This window comes from Leptodactylus fuscus, chromosome 1 (genome assembly GCF_031893055.1).
Source record: "Leptodactylus fuscus isolate aLepFus1 chromosome 1, aLepFus1.hap2, whole genome shotgun sequence".
Lineage (NCBI taxonomy): Eukaryota > Metazoa > Chordata > Amphibia > Anura > Leptodactylidae > Leptodactylus > Leptodactylus fuscus.
The window spans coordinates 276,216,630-276,244,517 of record NC_134265.1 but is presented as its reverse complement, the minus strand read 5'-3'; the positions used below and the strand labels follow the sequence as shown (position 1 = coordinate 276,244,517).

Below are 27,888 nucleotides of genomic sequence, written 5' to 3'. Positions count from 1 at the left end.
TGTAACAGGGTCTCTACTTACCATGTGCTATGTGTAATACTGGTGTCCTAATAAATATGCTATAATGAGGCCTCCAGTAGCGACTGCCCCCTCTGTACCCCTTAAAGCTATGCCCCTGTCAAACAATACACTGTATATTTTATAACTACAAGCCTAAATGTCCAGAAGTGTCACCAACTGGTTCAACTCGGCAACTGTTTTTCAAAAGGTTTTATTGCATTATATTTGGTACCTTATGTTTGACAACAAAAAGGAAATGACAGAAGTATCTGCAGAGATAAGAAGCTGGTCTGCTATTGGAAGAAGGGAAGTCAGTATTTGTTGCTCCATTACAAAGCCTCTCTGATAACTGAGCAAGAAAGTCGTCTTAGAAATAAAGGGCTTCAAGTATTACAAACCTGCCACTGTGGAAAAAATCCAGAGGTATCTAAACTGCAGTTACTTTGTTTAATCTGCACATCATGAACAAGGCCTGCTGAGGTTTAAGTCTCATAAGACCACCAGACCCAATGGCAATCCACTCTTTACCAAGTCAGCTATGGATCACACGTGACACTTTTTTTTTTTTTTTAATCCTTTTAAGAAAACAGACAAGGCAGAGTCCTTGACAACTGTTCAGTTGGTGTCACAACACAGTGCATGATTTCTTTTGGTACTTGCAATACAGTTCTGACATGTTTGGCAAAAAAAAAAAAGTTAAAAATTGTTGGGTGGGGCCTAGATTTCATCTTAAACAGTAAAGATAACTCAAGTTTCTCGCAAATAGGTTATTCTAAAATTGACAAAAATTGTAAAAAAAACATCTCGTGTAAGCACAAATTAAGCATCCAGAGAATGTCACCATACTGTACTTTGCTGAAAGTCCTTAAATTCTCAAGACACTTGTTTTATTATAAGCCATATGTAGATCACACTTCCTTTCTATGTATCCGCAAACTGCATTTCGTGTGGAGTATTTCAAATAACCTGGAAAGCCCAGAGTATCTCTTGTGCCAATAATTAAAAAAAAACAACAAAAACATCCAGTGCTAAAACAGCAACGTGACCCTGTGCAACATCCGAGGCGTCTGCAGAACACACGTTATTCTGCAGACCCCTCTGACATTATTGGGAGCGTGCTGTCCAAGATCAGATCTCTTGATAAAGGGGGGTTAGATAAGTAATATTTCTGCCACACACCTGCTCTGACCACTGTAACACCCTCTTATAGTGCCCATAAATTATTCATTTTAAAAACAGTATTTTATTCATCTTTTATTCCCTCTTCAAATTTTAGCAGCAAAAAGTTAATGTTAAGAATGCTCTCCACCCATTATCCTGTCATACATTGTATGGTTTTCTGCAGCAGGATATATAGAACATAAAAAAAAAAAAAAATGTAAAACAATCTTTAAAGGCAACAACTCTTTTACTCCTTTCAATCTCCACATAAGTTACAGAGCAATACAGCAGGTGCGTGACAAAAATATTAGATTGTTGATATGGTCCAATGTCTGTTCGATATCAGATGTTCACATTTCATTAGCCAGTTCCTCTGGTTCTGCAGAACTATCTCCATTAATTGTGATACTCATGTCGTCTTCATATCCAGGCGGCATGAAAGCTAAAGCATAAGGGTACAGCTTGTGGCAGCTTGCTCTGTACGACTCAGCAACTTCTTTGCTGTCTCCTAAGTTGCCATCGCGCAACGCTTCTAGCACCTCCGTACAAGTCTGCAAAATACAAGAAATTCAAGGTCTAAAATGCATCAGATAATGCAAGCTCTATATAACTGTGCATGTTAGTTGTCTCTACTGATGTAACAGCTAAAGAGGTTTTCTGTGCAAATGATCATTGGTGGTCTGACACCAAAGACCCCAACCAGTCCCCTATGTGGAGAACAGAGACAGCAGCAAACAGCTCTGCTCTCTGTGTACTGGCTGTGCCAGGATATTGCAGCTCAGCTCCTATACAAGTGAATGGAAGCTGATCTGCAGTAACTCCGCACAGGGACTACGCAGGAAACAAACCCATCTGCTTCCAACTCTGTTGCCCCTATAACAACTGACTGGCAGGGGTCCTAACTGTAGGAACCCTGCTGATATATCCTAGGAATAGGTTATGAGGGTGCTAAAGCCAAAATTATAATGTAATATCTAGTTTGTCACATATTTACTTTCATAGAAACCAATTGCTATTGTCTGTCAGCCATTTATGAAGGAGTCTTTCAGACTGTAGAAAAATAGGAGTCAGTAGTTTGGCCTACCGACTCCCACCAATATAATTTTCCCTGAAAAATCCTTTATTAATAAGTATTAATAACTCAACCAACATTTAAAGCTGTGGTCAATATTATTATCAACTTTGACTGTTCAGTATAAGTCCCAGTTCACATTTGTGCATGGGTTTCCGTTCGGGGGTCTGCTTGGGGACCCCTCAAACAGAAACCAAATCCACATAAAAGAAAAAGCAGTTACCTTAGGAAACCCGTGGACCACAGACTATAATGGGGTCTGTGTGGTTTCTGCACAAAAACGTAGAGAGAACAGTGCTGATTGCAGAATGCGGAGAGGGGAACAGAATCCCCGAACGCAGATGTGAACCAGGCCTTAAAGGGCCAATATTTCCAGTCATAAGTTGATATGTACCACCTCTGTATCAGTAGACTATTTCCATAGCATGTCAAAAAAGGTAATCTGTCATGATGGATGTTGAACATAGATGCCTAACCTTTGCAGAATGTTGTGCTAAATTTGGTGTCCAGGAACAATAGTTCCTATGGTACAGGCAGGACATTGGGTTTTTGTGATCCAGAGCTTTGTATAGTGGGTCAGAATGTGGAGCTGGTGTCAAGGACCTCATGGTATCATCGCCTCCAAGAAATTATAATCTCTCTTGGATATATTTAAAATGGAGAGATGCTGCTATTAGGACTTTGGAGAATCAACTTTTCTGTCCTTTGTCTAGAATTTTACAGGATAATGATCTACTGCAAGAGATCCAAGATCAGACCCTGGTTTGTGTCCTGTGGCACAAACCGTTTTAAAGCGGTTGTCCACTTTCAGACTAATATTGAGAGACAGATGTTATTGTTTGTATAATAAAAAGTTGCACAATTTTCCAATATACTTTGTGAATCAATTCCTCACGGTTTTCTAGATCTCTGCTTGCTGTCATTCATTCTGTTACTTCTGGTCCATGGTCATGTGATGGACACACAGGTGCACAGCTCGTTACCATGTAGATGTCTGATTACTGTGCTGTGACTAGAACGAGCGGCACCTGTGTGCTCATCACATGACCATGGTCAGACTTTTATCCTCTAGAAGTAACAGAATGAATGACAGCAAGCCGAGATCTAGAAAACTGTGAGAAACTGATACAGAAAGTATATTGGAAAATTGTACAACTTTTTATTATACAAACAATAACATCCGTCTCTCAATATTGGTCTGAAAGTGGACAACCCCTTTAAGGGTAAGATCACACGCAGCATGTTCCTGCATACATTCAGCAGTTTTGGCCTGCTGCTCACTTGCTGATTTATCTGAGCCGAGGTCCTCAATCCTCTCCTTCCCAGAAGCTTTCAACTTTTTCAAGGCAAAGGTCAAAATTTACTATAACTGACATGCTACAGGATTTTTAACACAGCATGGGGATGGACTGGATTGGCTGTTGTCTTTAACGTAGGGCGAAATGCACACTGAAAAATAACAGCATAATCTGACATGGTGCAGGTTTTCAATTTGCATTATGTGTTTTCGCGCAGCATGTGGCTATTCTGCTTCAAGCATGTTCCACATATACTAAACCAGGGGTGCTCACACTTTGTCAGCATGTGAGCTACTTTATAACATGCCCAAGTCCAAAGATCTACTACCCACTTCTTGTGGGCGGGGCCAGGGGGGCATGTCTATGGGCGGGGCCAGCACGGAGCGTGAGAGAAGGAGACAGCGGCGTTCTGTGGCCGCCCAGGGATCCCCAGTGTCTGCTTGTTCACAGCTCAGGCTGAGAGTTATCTCTGGACACTGGCAGGCTGGGGCTGCCGCAGCCCCGCCTTCCAGTGTCCGGAGATGACTCTCAGCCTGCGCTGTGAACAAGCAGCACCCCGGCTCCCTCCATCCCTAACAGCGGGGAGCGCGCCATCCCCCGGAGCTGCTGCTGCCCGGCCTGCGATCGACCCATACGTCCATTGCGATTGACCGGTAGATCGCAATCGACATATTGGGCACTCCTGTACTAAACTCTTATTTCACTCAAGACACAGCAAAAGCATTTACTTTACCAATATTGGAGAAAATATCTGAAAAACGGGAAAAAAGTAATTTTCATTTTTTTTCTTTGCAATTTACTGCCACATTTGGCTGAAGAGAACATGAGCAAACTAACCAGGAACCTGTTCAAGTCTTAAAGATATATTATGGAAAGCAGATTTACCGGGAGGCTTCTGTTTGTGAGTGATTCATCCAATGCGGTGGCCAACTCCACTGCTCGCTTCTGACTTGAAGGGTCCAGATAATACATCATTTTGGCAGCTGTAAAATTTGGGATAGAAGGAAGACACACCATTAGAACACATACATGTACAGAAACTGTCCACATTTACAGGCCAGATATAACTTTTAAAACTTGTATTAAGAAGTAAATTCCATGTGTCAGGCGGATTCACAACATTACAGAGCCTCAATGTACTGTAGAAGTCGTTTTACCCTGATCATTCTAGACCTGACGCGTCACAGTGCCAAGAACTAAATGACATCAAAACTTGGAGATTTACTACTTTCAGTAACACCAGTTTCTGTAATTTACTTATCTTTTCGATTTTAGGTCAGCAGATGACTATAGGGTAGGAATCTAATAAAGAAGCTGTAGTTAGTGTACATGAGTGGCAGATTCTGTAATTCTGTGGCGTCCCCCTAAATAAGGTAGTTGCATACATGTTTGCAAGCCCCATTCAGGTGAACGGAACAGTCAAAGAAACTTCCACAACAAGTCTACTTCATGTGAATTCAGCCCTAGAAGATATTGTTCAATGAGCCTGAAGTACTACCTAATGGTACTTTTACTAGGAACTTCTAAGGCCTTCACTGCAATGGCCCGCAATGAGAACCTACCTGATAATCTGTGTGGTATAGAGCCAGTATTCTCTTTCAGGAAAGTGTTATTGAAGTTTGCAGGGCTTGTTTCACCAAAGAGCCTGTTCATCTCTTGCTTTAACACTGTTCTAACGGATTCATTTAGTTCTTTGCTCTCAGATACTGACGGAGAGTGGAAAGAAACAAAGTTAACATTGGCTCCAAAACATAACACTATGTATATACAGAGTAAGAGGAGCACATCAGAGATCCCTGTGTTAGATACAGGATACTGGATCTCCTTTATGGTCACACACTCACCTGCACTAAAGAAACGGACCAAACACTGGTGGAGCCAAGGATGATTTGGGTCTATGGCAAATGCTCTCTTCACAGATTGCAACATCAAAAGGAATTTTTCTGCAAAATTAAGAAAACCGTAAGTCACCATTTAGCCACATACATACATAATTTCATCTTCATTGTGAATGGTCATCTATAGGTTTCCTTACCTTTCCTAAAGTAAATTTCAAAGGCATATAGATGGGTTTCTATTTTGTTCTTCACCAGGTTCTTCAAAGGTGTTAAAAATTTAATTGCTTCTTCCAAGGGATTGTCAACCTGTTTACAGATGGAGAATCGGAAACACTGCTATGAGCCACATCACTTACTAATTCACTAACCAGACTCTTATATCATTTCTGACTAAAAGCCTCATTAGTCCCCACTGGTCCCTGTATCGTAACCTCCAAGAAAGACATTTGTGACATATTTGTTACCACGTAGCCAATTGTCATTGCAGGAGGAAAGGGTAAACAGCAGGGGTACTCAACTCTTAGTAAAGGTACAGTTTTTACTGCAGTTTCCAGGCAATAAGTTGCGTCTGACTAAGATCTACCCCCAAGTTTACACCAGATAAAACAGGAAAATATATTTAATAATTTAACTTTCAAATGGAGTAGAGGGGTCAATGTCACTAACTAGTGAGGGGCACTAACATGCTATACCATGTGTGGGAGGCACCAACGTCATATAATAACTGTGTGCACAGACACTAAGGAGCATTAAACTCTGGGGACCACTAATGAAACATTAGCCCCTTCCCCCACACATGTAGAATTCTCCATTACTGCCCCACATACAGTATAATGCTTGTGTGTTCATTACAAAAACACTCATCTTCCAACCACTCCTAAGCAGAGATCCCTTACTATATCGGTTGCAGGGATAAGCATTGGTCCCTGCTGTCTGTACAAGCATTGTGCAGGCAGCAGGGATGACTGGCGATCCATGCTGCCCTTATTGTAAGGTATCTGCACTTAGGGGACAATGGTCAGCAGAGGAGTGTTTCTCTGCTGTCATAATGAAGTTCCCTGAAGCAAGGGTCTGGAATGTGGTCAACCAGTTCAATATCACTGATATGAAAACTGGTGAGGAACCTGAGAAGCAGTAGTAGAGTCGTATCTTGACTATTACTAAGTCTCATCTTTACCATTTCAAAGTGTTTGGTCAATTTCACAGAGCCAGACAGCCTTTCAAATTCACTCTATTTGACTTTCTATTATCTGCACCAAATCCATCACTGACCAACTTTAATGCATGCCAACTTACCTAGACACACAAGAATAAAATTGAAAAAATGGTGCACTATTGTTCCCTGACTGCTATACCTTGGCCAGCTTTTCAGGAATAAGCTCCTCTTTTGGGCCACCGATTTCCTCATCATCATCCTCCTTTTTCTTCTTCTGGTTTCTCTGCTGCTTCTCCTTCTCAGCATTCTTCTTCTCCTCCTCCAGCTGAGCTTTTTTCTGGGCTCTCCTTTGTTTGTTGCGCAACTTCTTCAACTCTTTGTCGGACATATTGGCTACAATAGAGAAAAAAAAAAAAAAAAAAGTGCAGTGTGTAAGTAACTGGAGTTCTGAATTATTGTTAATACAAATCTCACAAAAGCAGGTAATACCTTATTTTGGCTATTGCTTCTCAGTATGCTGAGTGTTTGGCAGTTGCCTTTTCTCTTACACTCTTACATGTTCATTTACAATGTAGACATGGAGGAAAATTGTTATTTTTAATTCATTAAAAATGTTTTAAATTAATTTAATTTTAATGTTATCAAGATACCATTAAGTTTGAGAGAAAATATTACATTTCCACACACTGGCCACATTACGCCTTAGGCTGGGTAGAGCACACAGAAAAAAATATTTTATTTAATGTGGCAGAGTTACACATACCGGTGTCTGCCTCAAGCTCCTTATTCTCATCAGTTAAAGGGTTGTCATGAAGTTTCAGATAAATTTCTATTGCGATCCGTGCTGCTTTAAAGTAAAATGGATGCTGTCTTAGTACATCTTCCAACTTTAGCAAGTCCACGTATGACCTGAGTGTAATTTTCCTCATACAGTAAGTGTGAAAATCAAACTGATCGTCCGTGATCTCCACAAAATGCTGAAACAAGAAAGAGAAAATTTCGTTGGAAGACAACAACACGTTAGACTCAACATGGTACAACATTTGACAGTAGACTTGACAAAGCCAGGCCAGTTTCTAGTAAATTTGTCTGATCTTGGCCATGCCTCACCCACTAAGCACCATCTTACCAAAAGACTGACATGCAAAGTATTCATAACTTGTGTCATTGTTTAGTCAACTGGTTCAGGCATAGGTCGTTTTTGGCTTATATGTTGGTTGGCTGACTTATTCAGATGTAGAACATCGTATATTTTAGAATTCTTAGGCTTATAGTTTGGGAAAAAAAAAAAAAAGTTGTTTGTTTTTTTAAATTTTTTTATTCTGGTACTAAAGTGGCACCCTAAAATAAACAATGACATGTTCATCATGGTCCACTAAAAATTCTGATACATTACATGTCAATTTAGGGAACAGGTTTTTCGGGTTTCTTTTTTATATATTTTTATTTAAATATTGTTTTCAAACCTTTTCAAAAGGTTACAGTCAGAAATACACTACTGCACAAATTTTAGGGACCTGGACCGTAAACATACGGCAGGAGCTCTGTAACTAAACTATACTAAATGTCAGTGCATTTTCATGAAAATTCCACTTTGCGGTTCTCTCCAATACAATAGGTGTGTACTGTTTCTAGTGAAAAAATACACGGCTTTATTCTATAGATACTTATATACTAAAGACTCACTCTTTCAATCTCATGGCATTTCTTAAGTGCATCACCAAACTTGTTCATAGATTTGTATGCCTGGGCACACTCCGTCTGGAACCACATACATTGCATCTCATTCAGGTTTTCCACTGCAGATGTTCCCTCCTGCAATAGTAAAGGACATTATGGAAACCATACTCATTGATTTTACAGCATTTATTTAAGCCAAGATAGCAGATTAATAGCAGTAATTTTATTGTCCATTTACTTTTTATTGTCTATATAAATATTTCTGAGCACCTGAAAATACAAACCCTTGTAAACTTTGAGCACATTTCCTCAGCCTCCTTTATCATGTTGGCTTTTAGCATATACTTTGCACATTTTGAGTTGATAAACCGATCAGCCGTGTCCAGAGCCTGTGCTTCATCCATCCACCGGGCAGCCTCTTTGATGTTACCAGCATGCTAAAAGATTAGAAAGAAACCACATCGCCATTACAAAATATGATGGGTTACTGAAGTCTGGATTTTTATACAAAACTAGCAACTATGAGACAAATCTGCTTTCCTGTAATAACTCCCCATTACATGTAGAAAACATCTTCAATGTAATTTACATAAATTAGCTTCATATGACTAATGCATTGGAGCTTGAAGCTATTAATATACCAACATGAGCTGTTTATGTGCTAAATTTATAGAGGCTGTTAGAATTTCTCAGTTCTTTAAGAGTCTGGAACGGACATAATTGCCATACCTTGTAGATTTTAGCCTTTACAAGGAAGAGCTCAATTAGGGTTGGTGTGCTCTCTATGGCGGCATTAATATATTCCAGAGCTAATGATGGTTGTCCGATCTTGTCATAGTGCTGAGCCAAGTAGTACTGAACCCATAGTAATGTAGTTGGAGGTTCTTCTTTACCGTCATCTACAGGGGAGAAAAAATAAAATAAAAAGTTGATACATATAACACTATATACTGTTCAGCTATAGTGAACAAAAACACTTAGTTACCTCCCTATAACTAGTTTAGTGTGAGTTGGTAGTCTTAACTGAAGTTTTAGAAATTAATTTATTTGGGGTTTATGATATTTAAATTCACAAAGTCACTCTAGAACTGAACTGGACCCTAAAATTGGTTTGGAAAATTTTATAGAAAATTTGACAGAATTGCTGCTATATTGATAAGCCTTCTAATGTCTTGAAAAAAAACAAAAAGAATGTGCAAAAAATTATGCCAAAATAAAGTAGATGTTAAAGGCTTACTAGTTTGTGTCCCCAAAAAGCCAAATTACATAGATAAGAAGAAGCGTTCCAAAATTATTACTATGTAAAGTGATATGTCAGATTTGAAATATGTGGCTGCATCTTGAAAGTTCAAATTGGCTTTGTCCTCAATGGGGCAAAAAGTTATTTCAATCTTAGACATTGGCGGAACTTAAAAATTTAGTCCTACATTCAAGTCGAGGTGAGCCGAGCCATGGGGATGGGAAATAAATGCTGTTGTACAGGACTTTCCTATCTCCGGCACGCACTCTGAAATAAAATGAGCAATGTGTGAACTACCGACCACAAAGAACGTGGGAAAAGTTTTTATTTCTCTAATTTATTCCATAGAGGAAAGTTTGCACCCATCTGGTACAATACTTCATTTAAACAAGCGAGGACTGGAATTTGCATTTTTGAAGAAATTTCTTGGGGCTGATAAATTTAACTTCAATTTTTTTTTTTTTTTTTATCAGGGACATGGTCTGATGAGTCTAACACTGTACTGTATTAGTACTGGATACTGGCTACCTGTTGATAGGGTTGGGGTACTGCAAACCGTGCTGTCACTATGTGTGTATTGTACATGTGTATAGTCACTTAAGCATACAAGAAAAGGCATAAAATATACAAACCGTTTATATTGAAGAGCCGGCAACTTTTTAATGATGTATCGTAACCTACTACAAGGTCTTCAATAATCTCCACCTAAGGAACATCATACAAATGTGAACATATAGTAAGCATAAAAAAAACTACCATTCATCTGTGTTACATCACTGGTTTTTAAGTGTAATAAATATTTTTTATTGTATATCTTTATTTCATACAAGGTTAACTTTGTTAATCTTATTGATACAAAGTAAGAGGCTATAAGAAAAACAAACAAAAACAAAACCACTAAATGTTAACATGTCCCCTATCCTGTTGGCAATAATTGTATGATCACCAAGAAACCCAACAGTCTAATGCCACTCCATATACCGTAACTCTATGGGACAGCGAACACAGCCTTGTGATAAAACACATGCTAATCTTCATTTGGAGGGTTAGGAAGTAGAAGACCAATGCAAGAGAATAACTGCAGAATCAGATTAACCAGGGGTTGTTTTTCATTTACAGGGGAGTCAATTGTAGTTTAAAAAAGAAATAAATACATTTGTTTCTATATTAGAACTTATTACACCAAAGTGATCTCATTTACATTTTTGCTGTCCAAAAAAAAATTGGTCACAAAGGTGAACATAGCAGAAAGGATCTTTCACTGCCTACACCAACTACAGTTCTTTACATCCTTCAATAGGTGCCACTCCACAGACTATGACAAGGTAGTCCCCCACCATCCAAGAGCTATCAGTGAAGTTAGTTTTGATGCCTGATATAACTGGTCTCAGGCAGGAGCAGGGAAGGGGTTGTGTTTCTAAGCACTGACATTGTCTGCCCCTAAATGGACAGAGTCAGAGAAGTTTGTCATGACCCTTGCCTGTTTCTACCCAAGACCACCCACTTAACAGTAGAAAGCCTACTAATTATATTAGGCACCAAAATTACCAGCATTGACTGCTCAGTAACGGTGTTCCCTATGGGAAATGTGATGGAATCGGTGAAGTAGCACCTATTAAACAATGTTAAAAAAAATGGAGTTGGTGAAAGTTCCTCTAAGTTTAAAAATGGTAAGTATGCCTTAAAGGAGACAAATTTCATGTGAACTATGGTAGAGGGGAAGATCTTTCACACTAGCACTCTGTTAACTCTGAAAATGTTAGTGGAGTTATCCAGTTTCTGCTACTAATGGCCATCAATATTAGATCTTCAGTGGTATGACACACCCGTATAACAGTTACGCTAGGTTCACACTAGCGTTCTCCTGTCCGTTCTGAGCTTTCCGTCTTCTGCATGCCAGAAGTTGGAAAGCTCAGACCGGGTCCGGCGGTGAGCGTTTTATGCTCTCCGCCGCGAAACCGGATTTTTTTATCCGGACACAGAGTACTGCATGTCCGACTGTGTACGGATTATAAAACCCGGTTTTGCGGCGGAGAGCCTAAAACGCTCACCGCCGCTCACGGCCGGACATCTCTCTCACCCATTCAAATGAATGGGTGAGAGAGACTCCTGCAGGTTTCCGTCTCCTGCCTCTGTTTTAGGCAGGAAACGGAAACCTGAACTACGGAGACCCGAACGCTGATGTGAACGAGCCCTTACCAAGACACCACAGCTCAGGGTTTTTTGTTTTTTTTTACATGCTGGAAGTCATGCCGTTTACTCCCCGTACAAACTGTAGCAGTGGATTTTGGTACTGCATCACTGTCCCATTGAAGTCTATCCTAAGGAAACTGGATAATCCCTTTAAACTAAATTAATTCACATTCTAAGGCAGGGATTTGTTTATTATCATGTAATGCAACTTCAAAAACACTGAATAAACCTGGACTACTTACAAAGGGATCATACTGCAGTGACTAAACAACTTGCTGTACACTATGTACATACTACAAGCCTAACGTACAAAATGGTCTTTACCTTCTCTTTGTCACCGTACAGTGACCTCAAAGTGTTGAAAACTGGAGGGCATCCTTTACTAAAGTTCATCCTCAAATACTTATCCAGACAGACTCTAAATTTTTCACCTGAGAGAAAGGTTAAAAAGTGTTAACATAAAAGCTACAATCATCCCAAGGAACAAAACTAAAGGAAATTAGCCTCAAGAAAAGAAAATGCCATTTCATCACCTGTTAAGAAGTTTAAAGGCAAGCGTCTTGGCACCAAACCCCTGGGATATTTAGTCCAACTGTCTTCATAAATCTTCAACCTTTCTTCCATAGTAGCTGATCAAGAGTAGAAGTAAAAAAATGTTTATAAAATATATACAGTGCGGTAAAAATTGCAGTTTTAGGGTATGTTCACACGGAGCATTTTGCAGCCAGAATTCAAAGCAGAAGCTGTCTCAAAATCCGCCTACAAAGAAGTCTTCCATTCATTTCAATGGGAGTCACTTGCACTGCATTGGTATCCCGCTGCGGCTATGCATGCGGAAAAGTCACACGGTGAAAAAGGTTTCCACATTGTGAACTAAGGGAGCGTTCACACTACTTTCGGTGTCTGACAGCTAGTGTCCGCTGCTAATGTCCGTTCAAAATCTTGTGCGGACATTAGCATCGGACACTAGCTGTGTCCGTGACATTTTGTATTGATTCAAATGGAGATCAGGTGCGTTCTTTTACAGTCCGTGCCTGTCCTTAACTGTCCTTTCCCAAAGATGTCCGACTTTTCAAGCGGACAGAAAAAACCTACATCTCGGGTTTTGCTGTCCACTTGAAAAGTCGGACATCTTTGGGAATGGACAGTTAAAGACAGGCACGGACTGTAAGAAAAGAAAAAAAAAAAAAGCAACCAATCTTCATTTAAATCAATACAAAAGGTCACGGACACAGCTAGTGTCCGCTGCTAATGTCGGCACAAGATTTTGAACGGACATAAGCATCGGACACTAGCTGTCGGACACCGACGATAGTGTGAACGCTCCTTAACCCTTATAGTGTTTTCCTAAAAACAAACACACAAAAAACAAAACAAAACAAAAAAACAAACAAACCACAAAACAAACACACTTCATTGTAAAATTAATTCTCACAATGGGGTCCAGGTTATGAAAAATCCTTTTGGGGCTGGTAAACCCATTTAAAGAGTGTGCCATTTTTATAAATGTTTCAGCCGAGCATTAAAATTTATGAAGCTGTAACACTGAACTGCTAAACGGTCTAGATGCTAGGCCCAAGAAGTTTTGAAAAGCTGTATGTGTTTTCATCATTCCCTTCTATACATATAATAGATATGACCTTACCAGGCTTAAGAGCCTTCTCTAAACCTTTGTAATAAGCCCAGTTCTCCGGACTCCTGTCTAGCAGACCTCTGTAGACGTCTGCAGACTCTTCAAAGCGGCTCAAACGCAGCAGCAATTCACCTGAACAAGAAAAAAGAAATATATGGAATAAACAAGTACAACCTGGATTACAAAAGATGACAGAAGCAGAGTCAACATAAATGTCAGTCGGAGCACACACATTGGGGAAAGGGGGGATGATTAATCAAAATCGGAATATTTTACGCAGGCCTTCATGCCCCCTGACCCGGCAAAAGTAGTGCTTAATACATGAAGAGGTGGAATCAGGCGTTTCTTCCTCCCATTTTAGTTGCAAATGACGTTAAATTGTTGCGTATCACTGATTTGCCATTTACACTACTTTTGTGAGGAATTTGATGAATCCATCCCCCCATTACCTAGTTAAGGGACCTGTTGTAGATGCAGAACAGTCAAATATGTATTGTGGCTGTAACTAGCAATATTATCAAATCATAGCACATGAAAAAAGCACAAATTGCTCACAATAAACGTACCTTTAGTTTCTTCCACTGCCAGCTTATCACAAATCTGCTTTTCATAAGTGCAGAGGTGATCTAGTGCCTCCTTGTAAAGTTCAGCTTCTCGGAGAACCTGGTTCTGATAAAGCAGCAGCTCACTATACTCATAGTCAACTTTGTCTGGAGATGTCTATGGAAGATAGAAAGCACATTAGTCACTAGAAAGAAAGTCACTGTGGAACATAGCAAGTTGGCTCAACAATGTCCACTGGATGATAGCAAAAGTAAGGCATTGTTCTTCTACACAGAATACAGACCCCTGAAGCTCCTTCTGAATACAAAGAGCGAGACCTCTGTGATGTTTAATATGACATTTGATATGACATAAGGAAAAAAATAGGTTTATAAAATATGTACAGTGAGGTAAAAATTGCAGTTTCATAGTGTTTTCCTAAAGAAAATACTAAAACCTTAGACAAAAATAAATAAATAAAAACCCCACCCAAAACATATGTACCTAAAAACAATGATGTGCAAACTAGCCAGCATGTGATATATACATATGGCTGTCACCAGTAGTTTGGTACCTCTACAAACCAAGCTGAAAAGTTCTATAAAATCCAGAATGTTGAACAGTAACACATAATGACGTTAAGCAATACTCTCACTCTACTCTAAGGTCAGGTACAGACACAGTGGATATAATTTCTTGCATGGATTTTGTAACAAATTTGATTTGGGGTTTTCATTCCTTTGCAAACGGTGAAACTGCTAGCAGAAAGACATACAGATTCTGTAACATGAGCACGCTTCCATTTTAAAAATCCAAATCGCAGTTTTACTTTCAGACAGATATTTACTACTGGGTGCAGGTGGGATTTTGAACACTCTGTCCACATGTATAGTACTGTAAATTGTGGCAACTCCAACATATCTGTTAACTACCTGACTTTCGCTCTCTAGCTAAAAGAATAATGCCGTATTAATGCAGATTGGACGGGACCTTTTTAAAAAAGAAAGTTTAAAAGCATGAAGATAAGAGGTCACAGCCATGTGATGTAGACTGTATCAGAATACCATTCTAATGGCTAGCTATATAACTGGTATTACAGAGGTTGGATAAGTCAAGGAGCAAAATGCGGTGCTTCCACCCTATTAGTGTTTTCAGTTATACATACATATATATATATATATATATATATATATATATTATATATTATACATATACATTTACATATTGGCTACCATTTGTTCTCCTGTTATTAGCCATGTAGTTTTCCCACAAACCTGTGCACAACAAATATCAGTAGATGTAACTGAAAAGATTACGACATGTCTTAGGATGTGTTCTTTTAGAAACAGTTGCACTGTGTGATAATCTGCCATGCAGAGCAGGTATATGGCAATGAGAAGAGTCAGCCTGGCAGCATACGGCTACACAGTTCCTGGGATATGAACACTGGAAATAGTTTTTTCCATGCAGGCTGCAGACAGACTGAGTTTTCCTCCACAGACCACAACCTAGTGGCCCATAAAGAGGCACTTTTCTATTGTAACTTTTCCTAATTTATTCTTATTTCATAAGGTCATAGTAAATTACTTTTCAGCATTTGGACCCCACTAATAAGATCAGACGCTCATCACCTATTCAGTACAAAAGTCATAAGTTGTAAAACGTGGCAAACACCTACTAAGGATGGGGATGCAGTCATGAAAAGAATTACTTGGAAACGTAGTAACAGTGTTGTACCTGTTGGGTCTTCCGAAACTCTTCAAGAATCTTTGCTGCCATCTCATAATCTTCCAACAAATGGTATGCGATAGCATATCCAATCCAAGATGCTCTCTGTGCAGGCCTCAGCTGCAGCAACTGATATCTTGTTTCCTGAAAAACAGTTTAAAAATTACATTGTGGCAGACAGAAATAAGAATAATAGAAAAAGCTAGTGGGCGAACCCACTGAATGGCCAAGGTAAGCTTGTGCTTTATGTAAAACAAAGGATTGACTCTAGATAATAGCCATCAGTGCTACTAAGCAGAGCCTGCAGGGACACTGACCAATGTACACAATGAAGAGACTAATGCTCTGCCCAGCACCACTGCCACTTCAAACTGCTTCAGTCTGTCCCCCACCGATAAGATATCCATGATCTATTCTACATATGTTGCATATTGGTCTTCTACAACTTGAGAAAGGGGATCTAACCCCAAAATGTGTTTTGAGACATTTAAGACTTAGCAATCCTTAAAACATCCAGATAAATCTCTGCGGCAGAATTCCACTGACTTAGTGGGAACTGTGGTTACTAGTTAAGGGCGAATACGCACTGCCAGCAGTCTCAACCTGGAAATACATCTCAAGACTATCAGTGTGCCTAAGACAGCACATGAAGAGCACCATCTTAAGGCTAGGTCCATGCTAGGTCTACTGCGAGCAGTCAAAAATGAATGCTGAGATAACTTCAGACGGCTGATCAGATAAGGATGTCATCCATATTTAATTCCCAGAAAACCCCTTTACTCCATTAAGCTGATCATATTTTCTACCATCAATATCATGAAACAGAAAACCCCTTTTACTAATGGTCATGTACATTTAGCTGACAACCGGTTACACAGAAACCGCCAAAGCCAATCCTAGGTAAGCCCCCGTTCACATCTGCTTTTTCATTCCGTCTGTGGAGAGTCCACATAGGGACCCTCTGATCGGAATACAAACGCAATTGCAAGCGCTGTGCTGTAAAAGCACAAGGACCCCATAGACTATAGTGGGGTTCGTGTGCTTGACGCGCACTGCTCGCACAAATCATGAAAACTGGAAAATAGTTGGTGAAGTACTTTCCTGTCTGCATGTTCCCTGCGGAGATCTGGCGGTAAGCACATGGACTCCATTATAGTTTATGGGGTCCTTGCGCTTTTACTGCACCAGCGCTTGCACTTGGTATTCCATTTGGGGGGTTCACCATGCAAACTCCCCCGGACGGAATACAAACGCTGATGCAAACGAGGGGAAAGCCAAAAAAAAAAAAAAAAGTTTGCCATTAAACTAAACTGTCCACCAAAGGGCTCATTCACATCTGCGCGCGGTATCCATTCTGCAGGTTTCCGTTTCCTGCACAAAACTGAGCAGGAGATGGAAACCTGCAGGACTCTTTCATACCTAATCACTTGAATGGGTTTGAAAGATGTCCGGCCGTGAGCGCTTTATGCTCTCCGCCGCAAAACAGTTTTAAAAAAAAAAAAAAAAAAAAAAAAATCGGACACAGTGTCAGACATGCAGCACTCTGTGTCCAGTTTAAAAAAAAATTAAAAAATACAGTTTCGCGGCGGAGAGCATAAAACGATCACCGCCACTCACGACCAGACACGGTCTGACAGCTTTCCGTCTTCTGCATGCAGAAGACGGAAAGCTCAGAACGGACTCTGGGCGCTAGTGTGAACCTAGCGGAACCAGCAATTTAGTAGCTAACCCCTTCCCAAAACATTTAGTTGTATCTGGCAAACGGAGCAAGCTAGATAAAGCAATGCATGGGGTAAAACATTTAAGTTAAGCTACAAGTCTGAACATGACTCTAGAGATGGGAATGTCACTTTAATATTAAATAGCCACATCATGTTGTCCTAAAACTAACATGTACAGCCAACTTTAGTAACCCAGAAATTAAAAAACAAAACCACACTTACCCGGTAACCTTCCAGGTCCCTCATTTGGATCTGAAGTAATGAAAGGTCCCGCAAGATCTGCAGATTGTCTTTATCCCATTTCAGAGCATTCCTGTAACACTTGATAGCTTCATCGTATTTTTTATCAGATCTTTGTAATAAGCCATACACATGCCAGCCTACATGATTAACGTTAAGGCAAACGGGAAATACAGACATGGCACAACATAAAACAAGCACTACAAGGAGCACAGAGCTATACATCACACACAAGGTAGGTTTATATATTTGTTGTGATCTAGTGTTAAGTGTAGAAGGTTCCCAAAAAGTAAGTTAGTTGATGTTTGCTTTCTTAAATGGTTAAAGTGTCACAGATTAATAAACTAAGACATTTAGGTTTGGTCCCAAGACAAGATGGCTGAGATTGTAACTGTATGGATGTGGGCTTGCCAATGATAAAGATTTTACATAAAGGACATCAGCAAAGTACAAAGAACTGCAAAAAAAGTCGTATCTCCATACAGTGAAGACTCAAAATGAAGGTTGAATGGGACAATGCTGCAATCCTCGGAAGTCACTACAAAGAGCACTGCAAACTTCAGCAATGTAAGCAACTTTTTCCAGTGACTGACTTATCTCCCATTATACTCTATGGAAGCTGCCTGCTATAAGCAAACCACCCACTTACCTAACCAAAAACTGATTTTTTGAGCAAATTTTTCCATTGAAGCCCCTTTGAAAAGCCCACGAATTGAACTTACATGCCTACATCAGTGGAGAAACGTCACCAGAGAGCATGTCACACACAATGCATGACAATCTATGGAAACTGCAAGCTGCCAATGAGGTGTCGGGCACTTTCAAGAAGTGGGCCATACAAAGGACAAGTTTTATGTGTACTCCACACCAGAATTGGCACTCTTGGGGTGTTCCAAGTTGGGTTTTAAAGCTCAGATTTCGGCCTAAGAAATTTCATGTTATAAGTGAAGGGGGAAAATGGGAAGGGGAGCCATTTTTTAGTCTGGGAATGATAGGGGAGCCATGGCTGGAACTAGGAATGAGCAGGTAAACATGCCAAGTACCAAGCAGTGGACTAGGAGTGAGAGTGGAATCATGCTAGCAAACAATTCCAAAGGATTTCAAGGCGGTAGACCAAGAATTAGAGGGGGAACCATGATGGCGACTAAGAACATGAGGACGGTCATACTGGGGACCAAGAATAAAGGGGGTTTATGGTTGTGTGTGTGGGCTAGAGTGACTTGTGTACAGTGCCAATCACCATTTTATTAGTCTCAGTCTAGACCTGGTTCTGTGCACTGTATGCTGAAGTATAAAATACAGGATTTTAAGTCTTTTCTTATTATTTGGGGAATTGTACATACTTGGCTAACTCAGACACCAAACCTAAATAACTACAACACTATACTTTTCACATACTGCCATCACTGTTATATATTGGCACAAGATAAAAGGATACAGACATGACTTTTGAGGTCATTCCTCAGTCCGCGGCGTACGAGGTCATAAGCATCTTCTTTCTTCCCAAGACAATTTAAAGTCAGTCCTTTCATTGCTAGCGTTTCTATAGGAAAAATAAGAAAGGATATATGTATTGTCTTGTAAAAGACCTAATTATGTACATTATATAAATTCTATTATATGTAATATGATATGAAGCTCCAGCTTGTGAGGCTGCAGGACTTGTGTGGGGGCATTACGCTATATGGAAAGGCTAATGTGGAAGCTGAGCACACCAAAAGCAAGTATACCACTATTGTCAGTATAGATCAGGGGTAGGGAACCTTCGGCTCTCCAGCTGCTGTGAAACTACAACTCCCAGTATGCTCCATTCACTTCCATGGGAGTTCCAAGAACAGCAGAGCAAGTATGCATGCTGGGAGTTGTAGTTTTGCAACAGCTGGAGAGCCATACGTTCCCTACCCCTGGTATAGATGGATACTGACTGACAATAACCCATGGGCGGTGAGATACACGAGCTTCAGGCTTCATGTGTGATGTGGTGTATGGTCTTGAAGGCCTTTTTTTTTTTTTGCTTTTTTTTGTTTGGCAATACACCTCTGTTCTTCAGAGTACAGAAAAGGAAAACCACGAAGTAGATTCATGGGTAAAACTGGGTTTACATGTAAGAATATTTAAACCAGCTACAAACAATTGACTTTAAAAGAAGGGTCAGCAAAACCAATCATATTAACCAAGCCCAGCAGATATACTGATTTTGGTGAATCTAATCTAACAAGGTTTGTAACTAGAGATGAACGAATAGTATTTGATCGAATACTTGTATCAGTCGAATACTACGCAGGAAAATTCCATTGAATTCAATTCAAAAACCTCCTCGTGCTCCTCGTCCTGCTACTTCCTGAACTTGGAGGATCCAATGTGTCGAATTTTGGTTTCCATGGAAACCGAAACAACATTCCCGTTTTTTTCCCATAGACTATAATGGTATTTGATATTCAATCGAATACTACTCGCTCATCTCTATTTGTAACCTTATGAATTGGTGCCAAAATCTAGCCCTTTTAAGTCATTAAGCAAATTAGCTCTTTGAAGCAACTAGGGGATTGCCATTGTTCCAATAAAATAAGCTGTAACACCCTCATCTATCTGCAGAGCTGGGTTGATGTGCTGGGTTCTGGGGTCAGACTCCTTTTTAACACATTTCTGCACCATGCTGTACATTTATGGCATAGTGACAAGCGCACATCACAAGGTAACAGCTGTAAAGTACAGCTGACACTCTGCTGCAGTGGCCAAGATTAGAACTATGAGCCTGGATATTTAATCCCATAAAAGCCACAGTCAATAGTGACCTCGGCATCAAAGAGCCCCTTACAAGTGCTCCCCCTGTGCCTCAGCATGGTGTCTAGGTCTGCCATTAGTAACCCCATAAGCTTCTCTTTCACAGTTCCACAGATGAATCGGATGGTCAAAATGTTTGGACAAAGAAGCCTGTTCTTCTGATTCCTATCCTATGAATGGTTGATGAGTTGTACTATTGATACAACCCCCTTTAAAGGGGTTTTGCAGGAATACAATATTGATGGCCTCTCTCTAGGACAGGACATTAATATCAGATTGTGCAAGGCCAACTCTGTGCACCTTCCCCTTTTAAAGCAAATGACAATTATGAACACTAGGTCTTAGTAGAGTTGTTTTATTACCAAGCTCAATGAGACCATGGGTAGGGGAGTGTGACTATGTCACAGCAGTTCTTAATAAACAAGGTGATAAACCGCATGGGTTACAATATTTATGCGAATGGCGACAACGTAAATTCTATACGCTGTGTTTATGTGTATATGTTTGGACTCGGGCATATTTCATCCTCATTTTCTTACATATTTGGCTTTTCTCTCCATTTAAAAAGATATTCTTTCAAAACCAGAAACCGTTTTGGCAATGTGGTTGGATTTGCAATGTTCTTACATAAGTTCTTTACTTTCATAGAATAAATACAAATAGCCTTCAAGGATTACAGTGGAAACATCAGTATAAGATTTGCTTCATAAATTGATAATTGTATTGTTTAACTCATATTTACCTCCATGTTCAGCAAATTTGGGATTGGACAGTATCTGTTTGCAAAACTTCAACCCATTTCGATATTGCTTGTGTTCATAACATCTCTGAAAGTATAAAAAGATATAGACATATAAAAACGAGGCCTGTGCACCCCTCCCATGAGCTCTTTCACCTATACTGTCCCCTGTACTATTATAAGACAGCGCTCCCACAGCTTTCCAACTCTGGTCATAAATGATCAGAACCTTGTGCTCAGTCCAAGTGTAAAGTGACAGCAGAAACATCATCTGGAAGAATAAATCAACTCCGTTCCAGGAGATCAGCACATCTATTACTTTCTGTACCGACCACAGATGCCATCATAAAGGGATCGTCTATTGGATTGGTTTAAGTAAACGAGGTGAGATCGAAATTATACCCCGAACCCCAAATACAAAACCCCTATGAAATGCAAGAACGTAAAATTCTACAGCTAAAAATCACTCCAGTCAAGAATGTGTCACTGTTATTAGGTCAACCTACATACCTCGTCACAAAAATAAGTCATGCACCAAAATGGAGATGGGATCGAATTAAACTTAATGTGTGTGAACATAATGATATATGTAAATTATTACAATATTAGAGAAAAAAGGCCTTGTTTATTGGGGACAAGGTACAATTAAAAGGAGGCTCTAGTACACTGCTGGGCCACCGCCAACCTGGATTCAAAATGGGATATGGCTGTCCATGGAGGTATATAAGTTTTGTATGGTATCTTGCAGCACACTCATCCTCGGAAAGTCCTACTAGGTTTATACAAGCATTATAAAGCTGAAAAATGCCAGTTAAAAGCCCTGTCATAAGAGGCAACAAGTTGTGTCATGGACATATGGCAGAACTGTTATCACTACTAGAGGTGACCGACTATCATATATGATGGCTCTCCACATCATCACACAAGTATTTGGAATAAGATTGAAGCTCCTCACAAGGCCTTCGTACTTGAACTCTTGTCTAATCCAGGGCTGTGCAATGACTATTCTTAATTATACTATACAATTATTAATATTGCATAAGTAATTAGATGCTTGGTTACATGTTTACTTTCCTAGGAATTCAATCACTGGCTTTTTTACACAAGTCAAGATTGGCTCCAAAAGAAATGGGAAATATATAGGAAGTTCGTATACTTCTCCCTTCTGCCCTCCTGACTTAGGCTCAAAAAACTGTACAACTTAAAAAGAAATTAAAAAAAAAAAAAAACCACGACAGCTTTTCTGTAATGTAAGGCCTCAACCTAAGGGTGGTCTGTCTGGTATCTCTTTGCCATTTTGGTAACAATGACCTACATGACGGATAGTTCATCAAAACGTCATGGCTTCTCTCTGTCCAATTTTGTGTTCTTTTAAAGTATGTGAACTAGGCAAACATGTCTGAGAGTGGTAGAGGCATATGTACACTGAAAGTGGTCTTACAGCATTTTTATAGTGCAGTGGGGACATACTCTGTCTAGTCATTTACATACCTGCAGGAGTTTTCCAGTAATCTGACATTTCAATCTGTGTGTGTTTTTTCTCCAATGAATACACAACTAGCAGATCACATCAGAAAAAAAGGATCTGGTTCTGATGCATTTGTTATGGAGTTGTAACTTTTATAGATGAAACGAGCTAAGTAATATTCAAAAGCCAAAAACTTTGCATTTCCGCAACGTGTCCTGAGCCTCAACCTGACCTACAACTACACAATCCACAAGCAATCCTTACTATCAGAAAGGAGATTTCACCTTCAGCAGTACAGAACTCTGTCTACAATACCCTTGCACAGCAAATAAACACTGCAAGGCTAGGTATGTTCACAACGGTATATAGTACAGGGCAGGCATCTTGCTTTCTTCCATGATCGGTCGTCCTTGAAGGTTTGCTTAGCCTCAGTAACAGAAAAATCGCATCAAATATCACTATGAGTTGTTCAATGATACACTACTTGCCCTCCACGAAACAAGCAAAAACTGAGTAGTGAATTCCTAAAATGCATACAGTATGGGAAATCAAGATTTGAATATAAGGGCTCGTTCACATCTGCGTCCGGTCTCCGTTCATGCAGGTTTCCGTATTCTGCACAAAACTGAGCAGAAGACGGAAACCTGCAGGACTCTTTCATACCTAATCATTTGAATGGGTTTGAAAGATGTTCGGCCGTAAGCGCCGGTGAGCGTTTTATGCTCTCTGCCATGAAACCATTTTTTTTTAAATCGGACACAGAGTCGGACATGCAGTACTCTGTGTCCAATTTTAAAAAACCGGCTTCGCGGCGGAGAGCATAAAACGCTCACCGGCGCTCACGGCTGGACCCGGTCTGACAGCTTCTGCATGCAGAAGACAGAAAGCTGACAACGGACTCCGGGTGCTAGTGTGAACCTAGCGTAAGGAGTAACAGTATAAAAAAAATAAAATACATTCATACAAAAGGATGACACATAGTTGGATGGCTGTGGTAAGTGGAGACATGGTCAGTAAGCATTCACAGAGGAAACAGGTGGAGGTTTCTAAATACAGAGCGCAAGTGCTGGCTCCATATATTATGTGCAGAGCTACAGCCTGGCTAAACTGTATATGATCCAGTGCTAGGAGCCAGCAGAGGAGAAGGTTAGCCTAACTGAGGCGTGTTACATGCTGCACCAGCACGGCACATGCTTATCATTACAGCATTGTGCTGGCAAACATGCTGTGTCAACACACAAGAGACTGCAATGCAACAAGTGCAAAACAGTGGCGCCATGTTTTCACATGCAGTTACAGCCCATAGGATTTCTGTGACAAACATTATGGGCATATTTATTATGGAGTCTATGCCAGATTCAACTATTTTCTTGGATGAATAGCCAATTTAATGCTTAGTATTTTTTTTCCCTACAGATCTTGGTATAAAAGTCATGTTGGATGTAAAAGCCCAGACACCGGCAATATCACTGTATACAGTACTAGCCCACTTAGAAGTCCTGAAACAATATGCTTAATATGAACGAAAAAAGTATACTGAAACATTGGTGATATATATTAAAGTCTGAAGATTATTTCCACCACAGCTGAACACTGTCTGGTCTTGTCTGTGCCAAAGTGAACAAGGTAAAGGTACAGCAGCGGGTAGGAAGCATGTGCTGCAAGTCATGTATCCCATACCTGTACATGCTGATGTCATCATGCAGAGATACAATTTACTATGTGGGTGGATGGTAAAAGATGCTGAACCAGCATTATTCCAGCTGCTCCAAACACTTGAAGACTTGTTTCTGCCTCCCATGGGAGGTCCATGAACAGGAAGCAGAATGTGCTTCGGCTGCCTCATGAACAGTGCCAACTTGGGCTGAATACAGGTCACAGCCTGCTAGCAGCACACACGGCTATGCTGAGCTCACAATATACCCTTGTTATTTGGTGGTGGGACATGGCAGACAAAAATTTAAGCAAGCAGTCTTCCCTAATATAGTAGGGACTATTCAAGCATAAAAAAAAAAGAACATATACACATGCTGTGCTCAGCCACAGTCATATCACAGAAGTGACTGCTGAACCCCAGAAAAATACCACTCATAACCAGTATTTGTATATTTACATATTACCTACTGGGAATTATTATGTACAGTATATTGCAAATCTCAGTCATGGAAGCAAAGTTGTCTCTGCAAGAAGTGAGAGGTTTAGAAGTTTATGGGAGAATGACAGATTGGGCTTCTATTGGAGTAAAGAGCCGCCTCAGTCTCATGGATATTTTGTCAACTGTGCCCCAGATTAAATATGGACGACTATATAAAAAGTATCCCAACAATAACACTAAAGGTAAAACTCTTCATAACCTCTTCTATTTATAGTCATCTGCATTCATTACGCCAGAGCAGGCAGCAATAAGCCACAACTGGGAGTAGGGGCCGTACACACAGATAAATATAGGAAGCCCTGAGGAACATGGCTGCACTGTTTGCATAACTCGAAAAACATCCTAGAAGAAAGAACCCCCAAAAACATCAGAATAAAAAAGGTTTTATCACGAGCCAGAATACTTTCATACTGTATAATTGTATTTATGGTAACTGTATATATGGAATTTACATACAAAATATACCTACGATTTTTTAAACTCATAAGAAAAATGTAAAATGTTGCAATACACTTTGGATTAAAAAATTTTTTGGTTGTTTGTCGCTGCCAGTCCCCATCAGACCCTAGTACACAATAAGCCTGCATTCACCCGTGAAACTAGGTCCGTGTGTTGGCCAGATTTACCTGTCTGAATATCAGGCCGGGAGGCAGACTCCTAACATAATAGTTTTCTATGGCGCCAGATGTCCCTGCCTTCCAGTGACATTGTCCTGTATGGATTACGGCTTGTAACAGCTATTCCACCACAATGTGCAGTATTTCCTTTGAAAAACTGTTTCTGAAAATATACAGATGAGGCTGAAGTGCAATGGCTGATGCCAGAGGGCCCCATTTCTCAGTTTGAAAAAAGCAGCTCTAGTATGTTCCCATTATGCTTGAGCCTCATTTGCATCTTTATAGAAATAGCGTTTTTTTTTCCCAAGGAGATGGCGCGTCTATTGGATACGTAAAGTTATGGTGGTGTTCCGCATAGTGTACCCTGCAATGCACTGAGGTTAGTTCCATATTGAGCTAGTGGGTTACAATCCCCTCAGAGACCATTTCCTCACCTGACTGAACACTGTTGAACCCTATTTGTTGGATCAATTTAGTGTATGAGAAGTATGACAAGGACTGGAGGCGGCAGTGGCACAGGACCAGGGCCAAAAGTGTATCACAACATTTTTTTTAATAAAGTATTGTAGTGAAAACTGAAAAAGTGACTGAAAATCATATTTTAACTAGGTGAAAAGCAGGATAAGGAAAGACATTGTTATCCTATTAATATTGAAGGAAAGGTATAAGCTGGAGCTGTCAATGGTCTGCAAACTAATATTACATATATATGGCCATCTTCGGCAGGTTGTAGGGTGTAGTAAGTGCCTCATCACTGTGATTCTATCCAGTGCACATCAAATATCTGCTGAACCTACAAGTTTGGCCGACCACATATATATATATATATATATATATATATATATATATATATATATATATAGTCATAGTCCTCCTGGCTCTCCTTCATTGGCAGATATTTGGGTACATAAAGAACGAGCAGTTGGATTTCAATTGCCAATTCTTTTGTTCATGTCCGCTCTCCTATTCAGTACACATGCACTGCTCAGAAATGTGTAGAATAAGGGCAAATAAGATAGCTATGGTCAGCTTAACCTGAGTATCTTCTTCAGGACTGGTAACAGTTCTCCTATATGTGGAACCCCGCTCAAGTCTTGGATATATGATAAGTCTTAATGTTACTTTATTCCTCCTATATCTTTGGTCACCTCAGCATACTTACAAAACTTACTTGACAAACATTCAAATAATGGTGAATAGGTAAAAACTATATATACACAACCATTGCCACCTCTGTAGGGCCACTTTCCTCTATGTAGGATAAACCAGCATTAAGGGCCACAACGTGACTGAATTATTTTAAAGGCCATATGAATTGGATAATGTTACAAAAAAATCTACTTATTATACAGTATACAGGTCAGGAAAATGACAGCACAATTCTTAAAGGGGCTGTCCAGGCCAATCCAAAGTCCGGTTAAAAGTAGGCAATGGTGTGTATGAGTATGATGTATAAGGATACCTGCTGGTATAGCGGTCACTGCAGTGATGACATCACAGGCATCAGTCACAACTGCTGCAGCCAATCATTGGCCTCAGTGGTCATGTGATTAACATGTGTGATGTCACCGTTACAGCACATGTAGAGGGCACGGGAAGCAGAGAGTAGTACATGGGCGACCATTAGCCATGTTTATACTTTATACTGGGGACGGGGGGCTTGTTATAGCCTGGACCAGTGACACATATAATAAATAACCGAAGTGAACCTCTGGTCAGAGTTTACATGTTCAGGTTTTTGTGAAGCAGTTTTTCAAGCCAATACCCGGTGTGACTCATATAAGGAACAGACACTACTATTTTATCCAACCCACTCCTGATTTTTTCTTAATAAGAAAAAAAAAAACACGCACCATCAAAAAACTTGAACGTGTGAACGCAGCCTGACAAGTACATTCAGGCCTTTCATTCTAGACTGATAGACATTTATTACAAGCGTCTTCCCGAGTACAGGCCACAGCAGGAGCTCCCTGTAGACTATGAATGACATCCTCAGTGCAGGAGACAATACTCTGCTATGACAGAAAGCAGTCACAGACTACAGGCTGCTGCACTGGGAAACACATCCTACAATGATAGGACACCCCACTAGTGGATATAGCATTAATCTGGAGCTCCCCTTTAAGAAGTAGAGGACTGCCTTCTAACTGCATGCTGCAGGGATAAGTGTGACTATGGCCCTCCAGCACTGACCGCCTTCTCCGTACCATGTAATGTAATCCCCTCCCTGGAGGAGCCTCCTGTCACAGGGTGATCAGATCTCCCAGCCCCGGCTATAGCAGTCACGTCTGCCCCCCCTCCTCACCAGGATCCTCTTGAAGAGTGCGTTCTCCTTGGGCGGGAGGCTGACACTCGGCATTTCGCGGCCGCTCCTCACCCGTCCACACGGCCTCGTACGAGCTACTACACCCGCTCCCCCCCTGGTCCTCTCGGCGTGTCCTGACCCGGGGACTCACGATGGGCGCCTGGGACAAGATAAGTGTCACCGCTCACGCCTAGACCGGCCTGACTGCTTCCTCTCCTCCTCCCTGGCCTGTCAGGGCCCCGGCCGGGTGGTTCACGTGGTAACAGAACAGACCCGACAAGAAGCAGAGGCCAAAATGGCGGAAGGAGGAGGGACGG

At 40.4% G+C, this 27,888-nt stretch overlaps 1 protein-coding gene across 1 annotated transcript; it reads right to left on the bottom strand.

Moving 5' to 3' along the window:
- Nucleotides 1-195: 195 nt before the first annotated feature.
- On the bottom strand, nt 196-27,888 carry NAA15 (N-alpha-acetyltransferase 15, NatA auxiliary subunit). Its single transcript, XM_075288168.1, has 20 exons — nt 27,572-27,888; nt 21,030-21,114; nt 18,942-19,046; nt 17,486-17,643; nt 15,552-15,686; nt 13,838-13,991; nt 13,284-13,403; nt 12,172-12,267; nt 11,963-12,069; nt 10,078-10,150; nt 8,935-9,104; nt 8,490-8,642; nt 8,212-8,340; nt 7,289-7,502; nt 6,725-6,918; nt 5,567-5,675; nt 5,376-5,474; nt 5,094-5,237; nt 4,417-4,514; nt 196-1,712 (listed from the first exon to the last, which is right to left on the bottom strand). The coding sequence occupies exons 1-20, from the start codon at nt 27,623-27,625 to the stop codon at nt 1,512-1,514; spliced, it is 2,598 nt and encodes an 865-aa protein (XP_075144269.1). The 5' UTR covers nt 27,626-27,888; the 3' UTR covers nt 196-1,511.

What these genes read in the sequence shown, in the direction of transcription:
- NAA15 (XM_075288168.1), bottom strand. Translation starts at nt 27,625, where the DNA reads ATGCCGAGTGTCAGCCTCCCGCCCAAGGAGAACGCACTCTTCAAGAGG. An exon ending in CACTCTTCAAGAGGATCCTG is followed by an intron (nt 21,115 to 27,571) that starts GTGAGGAGGGGG and finishes TTATACTTTCAG; the next exon opens with AGATGTTATGAACACAAGCA. An exon ending in TGAAATTTACTTTAGGAAAG is followed by an intron (nt 5,475 to 5,566) that starts GTAAGGAAACCT and finishes TTAATTTTGCAG; the next exon opens with AAAAATTCCTTTTGATGTTG.